At 49.1% G+C, this 12590-nt stretch overlaps 1 protein-coding gene across 1 annotated transcript in view; it reads right to left on the bottom strand.

The window, feature by feature from the left end:
* Positions 1-8093, bottom strand: part of LOC122903049 (MLX interacting protein) — a 60114-nt gene extending 52021 nt beyond the window's left edge. Inside the window, exon 1 of the mRNA XM_044243425.1 lies at positions 7590-8093. Within this exon, the coding sequence (XP_044099360.1) occupies positions 7590-8002 (413 nt within the window). The 5' untranslated portion in view covers positions 8003-8093. The remainder of the gene's footprint in view (positions 1-7589) is intronic.
* Positions 8094-12590: the final 4497 nt, after the last annotated feature.

Here is a 12590-nt window from a genome sequence, read left to right as displayed (position 1 = left end):
ACTCGGGTTTCAGCTCAACCTAAAACGTCACCTCCTCAGAAGACTCCTCTGACCAGGGAGACAGAGGGTCTGCCCACCCTCCCCCAGCCCCGCAGCACTCTCCTTCCTTCATCTTGTTTTGTGTTCTCCACTGCACTGACAACATACATCACTCTGCTTACCGATCTGCCTTACTAGAATACAAACTCATGAGGGAGGATGACTGATTTTCCTCAGCTACTACTGGATCACCAAGGCTAGAGCTGTGCCTAGCACCCAACAGAGGCATGACTAATAATTTCTGGAAGGAAGGAGGAGCCAGCCCAAAGACCACAGCCAGACCCGTGCTCTGGGGCCTGTGAGGTTCTGCTCAGAGAGGGAGGGGACAGATAACCTCCCCCTCAAACAGATTAATTAGAGGCCGTGGGGCTTAGTTAGGCGACTGGCAAGGGGCAGTGGTAACAGGAAGCTCTAAGCAAGGGCTCTATCTGAAACACAGGCCACGGGCAAGCGCCAGTCAGGCAGATGCCAAAGCTCCGCTAAGCAGAAGCTTAGACGCAGAGAATAAACAGGCTGCAGGTGAGCGAGCCAGCTGGCAGGGGGCTAAGAAAGACTGCAAAGGAAAGCAGAGCCTGAGAAGAGCCGACTCATTTCACAGGGTGAAACAGGAAAGGAGGACAAGCTCCCTATGCCGAGGACCCAGAGCCGCCTGGAACTTGGCTCCAGCCTGCACTGAAGTCAGGCGGTCCTAAGAATCCCGGAATCATCACAAGATTCCCAGCACCTTTCCTGATCCTTGTAATCAGCCCCCATTACCCGGGTGAGCACAAGAAGGTCCCTGATCCATGATCCTGATCCCAAGAGATCTGTCTAAATAAAATGCAAGTCCTGGGGCCTGGATTTCTAACTATAAACAGAATTTCAACAAAAGATGGAAAACATCACCTAAGATATTTGCTGTCCGAACTGCACATATTGTATCCAAGAGAATGGGAGCTCACGCTGAATTTTTCATCATTGTATGAATCCTTAAAAATAAGTAAAGTTAACTCTCTATAATACCCTGTTCTCGGATTGTACTAAGGGTAAGACCCATTTTACAGGTTTTTCCTGATATAACTGGACCCTCCTATCACTGGATCCCCTGCACTGGTGCCTACTATAGCCTGTATAACTCGACAGAATTCCAAGGTGAGCTGCTATGCTCTCCTGCAGTTGAAGAGCTGAAAATGCCTTTATAGAAGCTGGGTTACTTAAAAACATGACCTCAAGGAACATTTCAAACCAGGCTGTATTAGTTTCCTAAGGCTGCTATAATAAATGACACCAAAATGAGCCCTAGAACACCACCTATTTCTTATCTTATAGTTCCGGGGATCAGAAGTCTGACATGGGTCTCATTGGGCTAAAAATCAAGCTGTTGGCAGGGCTGGATTCCCTCTAAAGTACTAGGGGAGAATATGTTTTCCTGCCTTTTACAGCATTTGGAGGCACCAACATTCCTTAGCACACAGCCCCGCCTCTGTCTTCAGGGCCAGCAACTAATCAGGCCAGGGCTTCTGCTGCTCTCTCTGCTTCTCTCTGATTTCCTCTCCTATTTTTTTTTTTTAAGATTATTTATTTATTTATTTGACAGACAGAGATCACAAGTAGGCAGAGAGGCAGGCAGAGAGAGAGGGGGAGAAGCAAGTTCTCCACTGAGCAAAGAGCCCAATGTGAGGCTCGATCCCAGGACCCCGAGATCACAACCTGAGCTGAACGCAGAGGCTTAACCCACTGAGCCACCCAGGCGCCCCTCCTCTCCTATTTTTAAGGACCTTTGTGATTACAGTGGGTCCACCCAGTTAATCCAAAATAATCTCTTCATTTTGTTTTTTTAAAGACATTATTTATTTATTTGTCAGAGAGAGAGAGAACACAAGCAGAGAGGGAAAAGCAGGCAGAGGGAGAAGCAGACTCCCCACTGAGCAAGAAGCCTCAAGCAGAACTTGATCCCAGAACCCTGAGATCATGACCTGAGTCGAAGGCAGACATTTAACGTACAGAGACCCCCAGGCAACCCTAATGTCTCCATTTTAAAGGTACCTGATTAGCAACCTTGATTCATAGTCACAGGTTCTGGGGATTACCACATGAATATTGCGGGAGAAGGGGTGTCATTAATCTGCTCCACAGTCCATGTGGGCCACGATACAAATACCAGTCAACAGAAGCACTCAGCCTGTTGTCCCACTGCACACCAATGTCGTCTGAAGCACCACCCCACAGAGTTTGTGTTTATCTTTGCACAGGTGAAGATAAACAAGACTGCCAAGAGCAAGTTTATGATGTTGGCTTCCAGGTCCCTGAGCTTCCCTTTTCAATGCCACAAGTATTTCTTAATCACCTAGTATGCGCCAGACACTGTCAGGCCCTGTGGGAAAGTCAATGCTGAAGACAGCATGAATGGTGCCAAGTCAGGTCTACATAACAAGAGCGGGCAGAATCCACGGTGTCACGGATTTACCGAGCAATGTGGCACACGCGCCCTTTGCAAAGTCCTAGTAGGACAAGAGTGCTTGAGCTGAGTCTGGAAGGATGGGTGAGAGTCCATCAGTGGGGAAGGGCAGCACCTGGAAGGGCTCCGAGCAGCCTAAAACCACCTCGGCTTTAGAGGGACTGGCACTCTCGCCTCCTAACAGGGCCGCAGGCTTTTGTGGAACAGATGAGAGAGGCAACTTTTCAGCCCCACAGACATTGCCTTGGACAAGTTGCTTCACCTGAGCAACAGGGCAAATTACCTTCTAAATTTGGGGAGGGGGATATTTGTTTAATATGAAAAATGAGGACTCAACCACCACCCACCTGAGAAGGCTATTGTGAGAGTTGCTTAGGATCGCATAAAGAGAGGGGCGCCCGGGGGGCTTAGTTCAGTGTCTGCTTCGGCTCAGGTCATGATCCCAGGACCCTGGGCTGGAGCCTCATGCCTTTGTCCTCAGGCTCACTGCTCAGAGGGGAATGGGCATCTCCCTCTGCCCCTCCCCACCACTTGTGCATGTTCTCTCTCAAAAAAAAATAAATAAAATCTTAAAAAAAAAACAAAGACCACGTAAAGAAAATCCAGGACACAGGAGAGCTCAATTAGCACAAGTCCCTTCTTCCACCCTTGCAAATAAACTCCCTCCACTTTATCCTCTAACCTCTTTTCCCAAGTTATTCCTAATATTATCAACTTTTTCTGCCCTTCCATCAGGATGGCAATTAGCAAATCAGCCTCTCTGTGAAAAGGAAATCTGCTTCCAATTACTCAAGGGAAGAAGACAGAGAAAAGGAACACTGGGGCTTCCTGCTGGGGAATATGGTCCTTAATTGTGGACAGTTAACATGGGGAAGGGGAGGTAAGTATTAAACCCTGATGTCAGGGCAAACTGTCCACATTGATAGCAATTATGTAAACACACTCACACACACACTCAATCTCAGTATGGCCCTAAGAGCTGGCTCATATTTCACATTTGTTATCACAGCCCTTGCTAATTATTCTACCACCGTCTGTTTATCTGTCCCCTACTCCCTAGTTTGTGAGCTCCTCAAGGACAGAGACGGTCTTTCTCATCTCTGCAGCCCTCGTTCCCACCTCAGCGCACGCCCCTCAGTGCACACTATATAATGATCAAATACTGAAAAGAGTGAAAGAAAACCTGCTTATCCTTGGCATGCTGCAGAAGAGTAAATTTAGTCATTTGTGTGCACAGTTCCCATTTACAACTAGTTACCATGCCTAACATTAGAAAGTACCTCTACTGGTAACCTATCCATTGGAGGATACCATGTTCCAAACCTTTAATCCTGGCAATTCCTTGAGTCAGGCAAGAGACTCCCACCATGGGACAGGAGCACAGGTTACTATACAGAGCATACGTGTATAGGAGTAGATTTTGGAAATCTGTATCCCAACGCTATCTTACAGGTACGAATTAAAAGATCTCCTCAGATATCCACTTCAGCAGAAACGCACTGTCCAGAAAGAACTGCTTATCCCTAAATACATAGAAAGACCATCTCTTGCCCTCCAGAGACATTTATACCTAGGATTCTTATTAGGTACTGCATAAAAAGATGGAGAAATGAAACCAAAACCAACCACAAAAAAACTATCTACTAGATGTGATCAGAATCTGTGTGGGTGAGTTACATGTGTGACATTCCTTAAAATGCTAAGAGGGCAAGAACCATGAGCTATGTTCTAGAGTACATAGCTCCATTGTGGAGCTTGGGAAGCATGGGCAAAGCAAGAATGCATCTATTTAGTATTTGCCAAGCAGGCATTTGAAAACCACACTGAAAGACCCCAGTCAGACCCGTTACTTCCTTCATCTTATACTGAATCTCAGCTTATACTGAGGAATCTTGGTCCTCCTAAACATCAGCAGGGTCAGGACAGAGAACTGGACTCTGCCTGTGAGTTCCTCCTGCCTGCCAGGTGTTAGGCACATTCACGACATTCTATCAATTAATCCTCACATCCACCCTGCCGGGCAGTTTTATTGGGCAGTTCTATTCTCCCCGTTTTACAGGGGGCAGACAGGAAGGCTTTGAAAAGGTAAACCCTGGGCTCTTCCCCCATCCTCTATCCCCTAACTCCGCCTTGGAGAAAGGCAACTTCTTCCCCTCCAGAACGGCCCAGTAACTGAGCACACATTGTAGGATCAAATCAAGAAGTTCTGTTGTGGGGCTACTTAGCATCACAGAGCAGGAAGGACGTGGATGCTAAGGCCAGATATGGAGCTGGAATCCCCCTGGCACTGTCACCCAGGCAGGCCACTGGGTGCACTCACACATAGTCCCCATTTCTCAAACACCCTATTCCCTCATTCAGAGTCTGTCTTGCCAAAGACCCTTTAGGAGTTCAAGACTTTGCATGTTCAGGAACAGATCATACTCAGAATCCCTGGACCACTTCACAGGATTAGGGAAAAAATAGCCACAACTTCCCTTGCACTTAGTTCCTCCCCCAAAGAGCTGTTGAACCTCATCTGGAAACAGCTGGGAGACAGCAGTTCAACAGGAAACCAAACCAAAAAAAAAAAAAAAAAAGGCACAGAGTGTACCAGGGAGAGTTAGGCAGCTAGAACCAAGAGACAGGAAGCTGAGGTTAGAAAGAGCCTAGGCCAGAAACAGTCACGCAGAAGAGGAGGCCCTGCTGGCCTTCCTCTAGGCCCAAGGAGAAAGAGAAAACCTGGAAAACAGCGGTGAAGGCTCGAATCCCACGGAAAAGGAAGTCAGACCACCAAGATCAAATCTGCTTCCCTCCCTGCCCCCTTCTCAACCCTCCTTCTCAGGGAAAGCCACCTAGTGGTCATGATAGGACAGCTGAGGTCAGAAACTCACTTCTGTTCTGCTGCTTTCCATGCCAGAGGCGACAGCCCAGACAACTGGTTTTGAGTCATTCCTCTGTCAATCTGTGCCACAGCTCCACACTGCCAACTAAATTCAGGGACATTCAAATCGGCCTCACACAGAGAGACAAAGAGCGTCTTCATGAGAAATTACTACGCAGATACCCAATGGAGACTTGCAGAGTGGCAGGATTTGTGCACAAGGAACTACAGCAAAGCAAAAGAACCAGTGGGGCTGGAGGTCTTGAAGAGCAAGGTAAGGCTGCGTTTTGCAACCAAGAAACTTAATTGAGCAATGGCCAGTTGCCAAGATATTTTTGAAAGAAGTGGGGGGAAAATGCCATTACTAAAATTCTTTGGTGTTATTTAATAATAAGCCTTTAGGTTATCCAAACCTAAAAGGGCAAAGGGAAGACTGGTTTATTTTTCCTTTAGCAGAGTTTAGGTAAGAGCTTTCTACTCATGCCTCCTGCGACTTAATCATCTTTCTCTCCCAGTACACGAAGAAGTTTATATTAAAAGAAAGGAAAGGATTTGGTCCTCTTAATAAAACACATTCCTGTCTTTCACCTACAGTTTTGTTGGAAAAGGCTCTTATGGCATATGCTACAATCTAGGTGGGTTTGATTCCAATGAAGTGCTTAAAATTCAAGACTGAGTAAGCAGAGCTAAAAGAAGGCAAAAGGCTGCAATCTCAATACCATTAAGAGAGAGAGAGAGAACATCTTCACAGGCTCAGTGCCAGCTCAAACTGGCAAGACCAGAGAAACAGAACAGAGCCTAACCAATGTGCCACGCGAGGGGGATGGGAAAAGAGCTCTAGGTAATCCACTGCAGCCATGTGGCATACAAACCACCAGGGAAACCTTCAAGAGAGGAAATGGGGTGGGGGTGGGAGGGTTGTTTCAGGAACATAACAAAGGAACAAGTTGACTAATCATTTATTCCAGAGAGGGAGAATGCTACCCTGAGCCATGTTTTAACTTCAGGTAAATGTGTAATGTTTTTAACTTGGGACGTATCAGGGTTTAAAGGGTCTCAAAAAAAAAAAAAAGAGAGAGGGCGGGGAATGGGGGGAACATACCTACTTTTCTTTATGCTGTTTCTGGAGTCTCCTAGGAAACGTTCCCTGTGCCACCTGCAGACCTGAGACAGCCAGAGCCAGTCCAGTTACCAATGCAATATCCCCCACTCAGCAGAGATCCTATCGTGAGCTTCGTGCAGGACTGGACTGCTCTGCACTGCAGCTAGCCCAGAGAAATTCTGTTGCTGAGGCAGAAGTCACCTGGCACAAATACCTAACATGCACACGGAAGGAGGAGAGGGCGGAAAGGCACTTAACTCATGAGGGCCAGGCATATCTGTGACTTAGGGGGAAAAAAAAAAAAAAAGGATTTCTACCCAGAGCTGGATCCACGTGTCAGAGTCGTGTCTGGGGAGCCTGCCCTCAACAATGCCATCTCCATATAGTGTTTCACGGCTGACCAGAGGATCTTCCAACTTGTCAGCGGGGGCAGACTGCACCTCCAACTGCTGTGGCTCTGAAAGTCTACCTAGGAGGCACCCAGGGTGGCCACGAAGGTGGGAGAGGGTCTCCCAATAAAGTAGATGTGAGGAGAGCCAGCCTCCCTCTGCTGGGACAATCAGAAAAGTAGCCAACATTTAAGGAGCATCTAACCATGTGTCAGGCACTGGAAGAAGCACTACCTCTCTCGTTCCATTCCCCAAAATAGCCAATGGAGGCTGATATTACTGTCATCCCCCCTTCATAAAGGAGGAAACAGGCTCTGAGATTGGACACAAGCCATTAACTACTGGAACCAGCACTGAAGCCAGCCCTGGACAGGTGCTCTTACCTACCACCCGATATTGCTGGAAACACACAAAGCGTTTGGGGGAAGGGGTGGAGAGTCGAGTAACACAAGGGGCAGCCTGTATTTACACCTCTTTCGTGCCCCAAATCGACGGCCTCGGGACCTTGAAGGGAGGGCCTGGATGGAGAAGGAGAACCGGAAGAACCCAAGCACTGCTAGCACGGGAAGAGGCCAGGACAAGGACTCCTTTGGCTTCCACCGAGGATCCCAGACCCATAAACCCTCCCAAAGGGGCAAGAACCAATGGGAACGCGTGCAGCCCCGGGGTCCTCAGGCGGTGGAGCCCTCCGCGCCGGTTTTGTCAAAGTAGAAAGCTCCTCTCAAGAGGTGGGGCCGGCCCGGGTCGCCAGGTCCCTACCTGTAGGCCAGGGTCATGCACTCGAAGAGTTTGGTGAGCGAAGCGTCGATGGACAGGTGGCAGGAGCTGGTCTTGCCGAAGCTGTAGGTCTGGCACGTCTGCTTGTTGACCGTGTCGAAATCGTAGCCCTTCTTGGGCGGGTGCTCGCGGTGTGGCGACGACACCATGAAGTGGCCGCTGTGGATGATCTGCTGGCGGCGCGGAGGCTCCTCGCGGCCCGGCCCGGCCCTCGGCGGCGGCGGCGCAGCGCTCGCGTGGGCCCGGGCCGGGGCGGCCGAAGCGCAGGCGGGCGGCGGGGACGGTTCATCGGTGTCCGAGTCGTCGTCGTCCTCAGGCACCTGAGGCTTGAGCAGCACCGGGCGGCCCCGACTGCGGGGCCGCCGCGGGGAGCACATGAAGACGTCGGCGGCCATAGGAGGTGCCGTCTGGGGGCATCCCCCGGGGCTCCGGGCGACGCGGGCGAACTAGGCTGACTGGGCGCCGGCCCCACACGGCCCGCGCGCGGACTGTCCGCGAGCGCGCCGCGGGGCGGGAGGGGAGGGCGCGGGCCGACTGGGCCGCCTCGGCGCCGGCCCCGGTGTGACGTCACCGGCGCGTTTCGGCCAATCGGCTGCCCGCGTCGGCCTCTTAAAGGTGCAGGGGAGCCTTTCCGTATCTAGGCGGACAAAAAAAGCGGGGGGGGGGGCGGGGAGGAAGGTCGCCGGAGGCCACGCCTGGAGGCCCCGCCCCTCGCTGCCCCTCGCCGCCCCCTCCGCTCACCGGTGCGGGGGATGCTACGGGCCGCGGTGGCCAGGTGGTGCGGCTCCCAAGCGTCGCGGCCTTGGAGAGGCGTTGGCCAAACGGGGCCGGGCCCGCCCCGCCCGGCTCTCCCCGGAATCGCGCTGCGGGCGGGGCGGGCGCTCCACGTGGTGGGTGGAGGTGGGGCTCCTTCCCCCTCTCAGACTCCGCTTTCTCTGGCTGGGCCTGGAACTGTGTCCTCTCAGCTGGTCCCCGGTGTTCCTGAGCACAGTGGTTATGATCTCCATCTTATTGATGAGAAGACTGAGTCTCTGAATATCAAAGGGATTTTTCTAACGCGGAAACACGATCGAGAACGCTTCTCACTGAGACGTCATATCCACAGGGGTGGAAACTGGCTCTGTTAAGGCACTCTGCGAGGGGCATCGCAATTAGTACGCGGCAAGAGCCACCAGCTCCTTTAACCCCCCAACTACTGTCTCTTCAGACTGTTCAGATCTTAAATTTGGTGGGTGAACCAGCCCCCAGGCAATTCTGAAAGGGGAAATTCTGAGCCATAGTTTACTTCCCTTCCTAACGGAGCAATTATACGTCTCAGAAAATTGTGACAGTTAAAAATGATGATAAAGTGCTGAATGAGTGCTAAAGAATTGTTCCAGGGGCGCCTGCATGGCTCAGTGAGTTAAGCCTCTGCCTTCGGCTTAGGTCATGATCTCGGGGTCCTGGGATGGAGCCCCACGTGGGGCTCTCTGCCAGCGGGGAGCCTGCTTCCCCCCTTTCTCTCTGCCTAGCTTTCTGCCTACTTGTGATCTGTATCTGTCAAATAAATAAATAAAATCTTAAAAAAAAAAGGTGGGGGTTCTACAGACCGAAGCAATGGAACCAACCAGACCAGAGGTACCAAGGAATTGCCAATATTCAACCATTTTGGTTGAAATAGCAATTTCATATGGTTCAACCTAATAGTCAACACTTCTAGAAAGCTGTCAAGGTTTCGGGGACTCAAAGCCAGCCTGGGGTTGGGGGCTGTGTTGGGAAGATAGGGAATGAGAGGGCATCAACAGGCAGAAAGAGGCACTTGGCCAAGAGCCCCCACTAATCCGTTGAGAGTCCTCCTCAGCTTCTGTGCTCTGCTTTGAAACCAGTTTCACTTCCAGATTTGGAAGCTGAGCAACCTGCCCCACCCTCCTCCTGACAAGGGCCTCCAGAAGGGCAGAGTGCTCAGAGTGAAAGTGAAAAGGGGCTCTTAGTGGCCACGCACCTTCCTTCCCCAGATGTCTCCAAGAAGGGAAGTGGAAGTTTGAGGTCTTACCCCTTGCCCAAAGCAGCGCCCCCAATGCTGGCTGCAGATGTCTAAAAGGCCACCCTTTGACTTGCCATCCTTCACCTGAAGGCTTTTCTCCTTGGGTAACTTTTTTTTTTTTTTTTAAGATTTATTTATTTATTTGACAGAGAGCACAAGTAGGCAGAGCGGCAGGCAGAGGGAGAGGGAGAAGCAGGCTCTCTGCTGAGCTGGGAGCGAGATGCAGGGCTCCATCCCAGGACCCTGAGATCATGACCTGAGCCAAAGACATCCACTTAAATCAACTGAGCCACCCAGGTGCCCCAATGCCTTGGGAAACTCTTAAATATCCAGCTGCATTTGGGGACAATCCCACTTTAGAATTTGATCCTAAGATTGTAGCATCACTTATCAAGAGTGGAAATTAGAAACAATATAATGGGGGCACCTGGGTGGCTCAGTGGGTTAAGCCTCTGCCTTTGGCTCAGGTCATGATCTCAGGGTCCTGGGATAGAGCTCCACATCGGGCTCTCTGCTCAGCGGGGAGCCTTCTTCCGCCCCCCACCCCACCCCCCACCGCCTGCCTGGCTCTCTGCCTACTTGTGATCTCTGTCAAACAAATAAATAAAATCTTTTTTTAAAAAAAGTACATAATGGGGGCGCCTGGGTGGCTCAGTGGGTTAAGCCTCTGCTTTCGGCTCAGGTCATGATCCCAGGGTCGTGGGATCGAGCCCCACATCGGGCTCTCTGCTCGGCAGGGAGCCTGCTTCCTCCTCTCTCTCTCTGCCTCTCTGCCTACTTGTGATCTCTGTCTGTCAAGTAAATAAATAAAATCTTTTTTAAAAAAAAAGTACATAATGTCTGACAAGAGGGAATTCATTGAATATACTGTGGCCCCAAATGGAATAAAATGCTACATTTGGGGGGCGGGGCGCAGAGAGAGAAGGAGAGAGAGAATCTCAAGCAGACACCCTGCTAAGCACAGAGCTCCAACAGAAGGCTTGATCTCACCACCCTGACATCACAACCTGAGCTCAAATCAATAATGGCTCAACTGGCTGAGCCACAGGCGCCCCGGAAACACGACATATTAAATGAAGCAAATATTACTGACATGGAAAAATGCCCATGATATGATGTTGGGTGGAAAACCAACTTTTAAAAAGTTATCAGTAGTTTGATATCAATTTCAAACAAATACTAACAAAGCATATATTTCTGTGTGTGTGTCAGAAAATGCACCATAATGTTCGCACCGGTTATTTCTGGGTAGAGTGATTCTTATTTTCTTCTTTATGCTTATCTGTATTTTCTAATTTCCAAAAGAAATGTTTCTTACTTGTATACTTTTTTTTTTTTTTTTGAGTATACTCTTTATTTCTTTTTGGTCTCTTAGCACAAAAGACATCCTTGTGGGAGGATGTATACTTTTTTTTTTTAATTTAAAAAAGCAAACATCAATTCTGTAGGAGGACAGAGCCTCTCTAAAGGCTGATGTTGCAAACTGGCAACCCATGGGCCGTATGTGGTGCCCAGACCTGCTTTGTTTAATCCACATCATCGATTCTTAAAGACTATATTAGAGAAAAAAAAAAAAAAACAAGACTGGAGGAAAACACAGTTTAAAAGGCAGGAAGCAGTGAATTACCAAGAGTGAGATCTGGAGGGCGTAACAAGCAATCAATGGCTAGAGGGAGAAGGCCTTGGGGGCAGTTAACCAGGATATGGGGAAATGATTGCACAGAATCTAGCCTGAGAGGCCCCCACCTTCCTTCCTGCAGAGGAATGAGCAGCCACAGCCACACGTGCACAGAGGGACAGGCAGGGCAGTTCTCCAGGGGAGCTGACAACTCCCATGAAGGACAGACAGCTCCTAGACCCAGCAAACAACAAGAACACAGAACCTCATCAAGGCAGCCATCTCTTCTAGAAAAATCAGAAGCATGCCATTATAATCAAATCAACAATCAGGCAAATAGGAATTCCCCAATACAGAGTATTACAGACCAGCAAAAGTCAGTCAGCAAGCACTTAAAGGAAAGCCAGCACTCCGGAAGAAAGCTAGCTGAGAACTGACAAGTAAGGGGGAAGTTAACAGAACAAACAGAAGACTTTAAAAATAATTAATAGCCCTAGAAAAAAATGTCAAAGATTCTGTGCCCATCAAGAAAAAAACTCATTTTAGCTCCTTTGTTAAAAAAAGCAAATAGAGGGTCCCTGGGTGGATTGGCAGGTTAAGCCTCTGCCTTCAGCTCAGGTCATGATCTCGGGGTCCTGGGATAGAGTCCCAAATTGGGCTCTCTGCTCAACAGGGAACCTGCTTCCCCCTCTCTCTCTGCCTGCTTGTGATCTCTCTATCAAATAAATAAAATAAATAAATAAAACCTACTTGTGATCTCTCTGTCAAATAAATAAATAAAATCTTTTAAAAAAAGGAAACAAATAGAGATCTTGGAAAATAAATAAATATATGATTTTGAAGAGCTGAGTTGATAGCAAAATGAATATGGCTGGACAGCACAGTAGTAAACTAAAAAATTAAAACAGAATTTCTCCTAGAAATTCTAAAAGGACAAAGAGAAGGTAAATGACATGGAGGATATATTCAAAAGCTCCAGCACCTGCCTAATAGTTCCAGAAAGAAAGAAGAGAGTGAGAGAGAGGGGGGTAAAAATAGAGGAAACAATTACAGCAGCAGTAAAAGAAAAAGTTCCAGTGCTTCAATGCACAGGCCTTCTCTGTGGATCAGTATGGGCTGATTGTGCTGTGATAACAAACCACACCCAAATATCAATGACTGAAAACCACCACGGTGTGTTTTTTGGCTCTAGCTACCTATCTATTGGCTATCGCGTCCATCACACATCTCTCTGCTGGTTGCAGTCGCTCGAAGGCTCGGGCTAGCAGAGCAGCCAACGTCCAAAATGTTGCCCATCGCCGCCATGGCGGAAAGGAAGAGAAATCTAGGTGGGTCTCACATG

This window comes from Neovison vison, chromosome 3 (genome assembly GCF_020171115.1).
Source record: "Neovison vison isolate M4711 chromosome 3, ASM_NN_V1, whole genome shotgun sequence".
In the NCBI taxonomy this organism is placed as follows: domain Eukaryota; kingdom Metazoa; phylum Chordata; class Mammalia; order Carnivora; family Mustelidae; genus Neogale; species Neogale vison.
The sequence above is the reverse complement of the archived record's forward strand: the minus strand, read 5'-3'. Positions and strand labels throughout refer to the sequence as shown.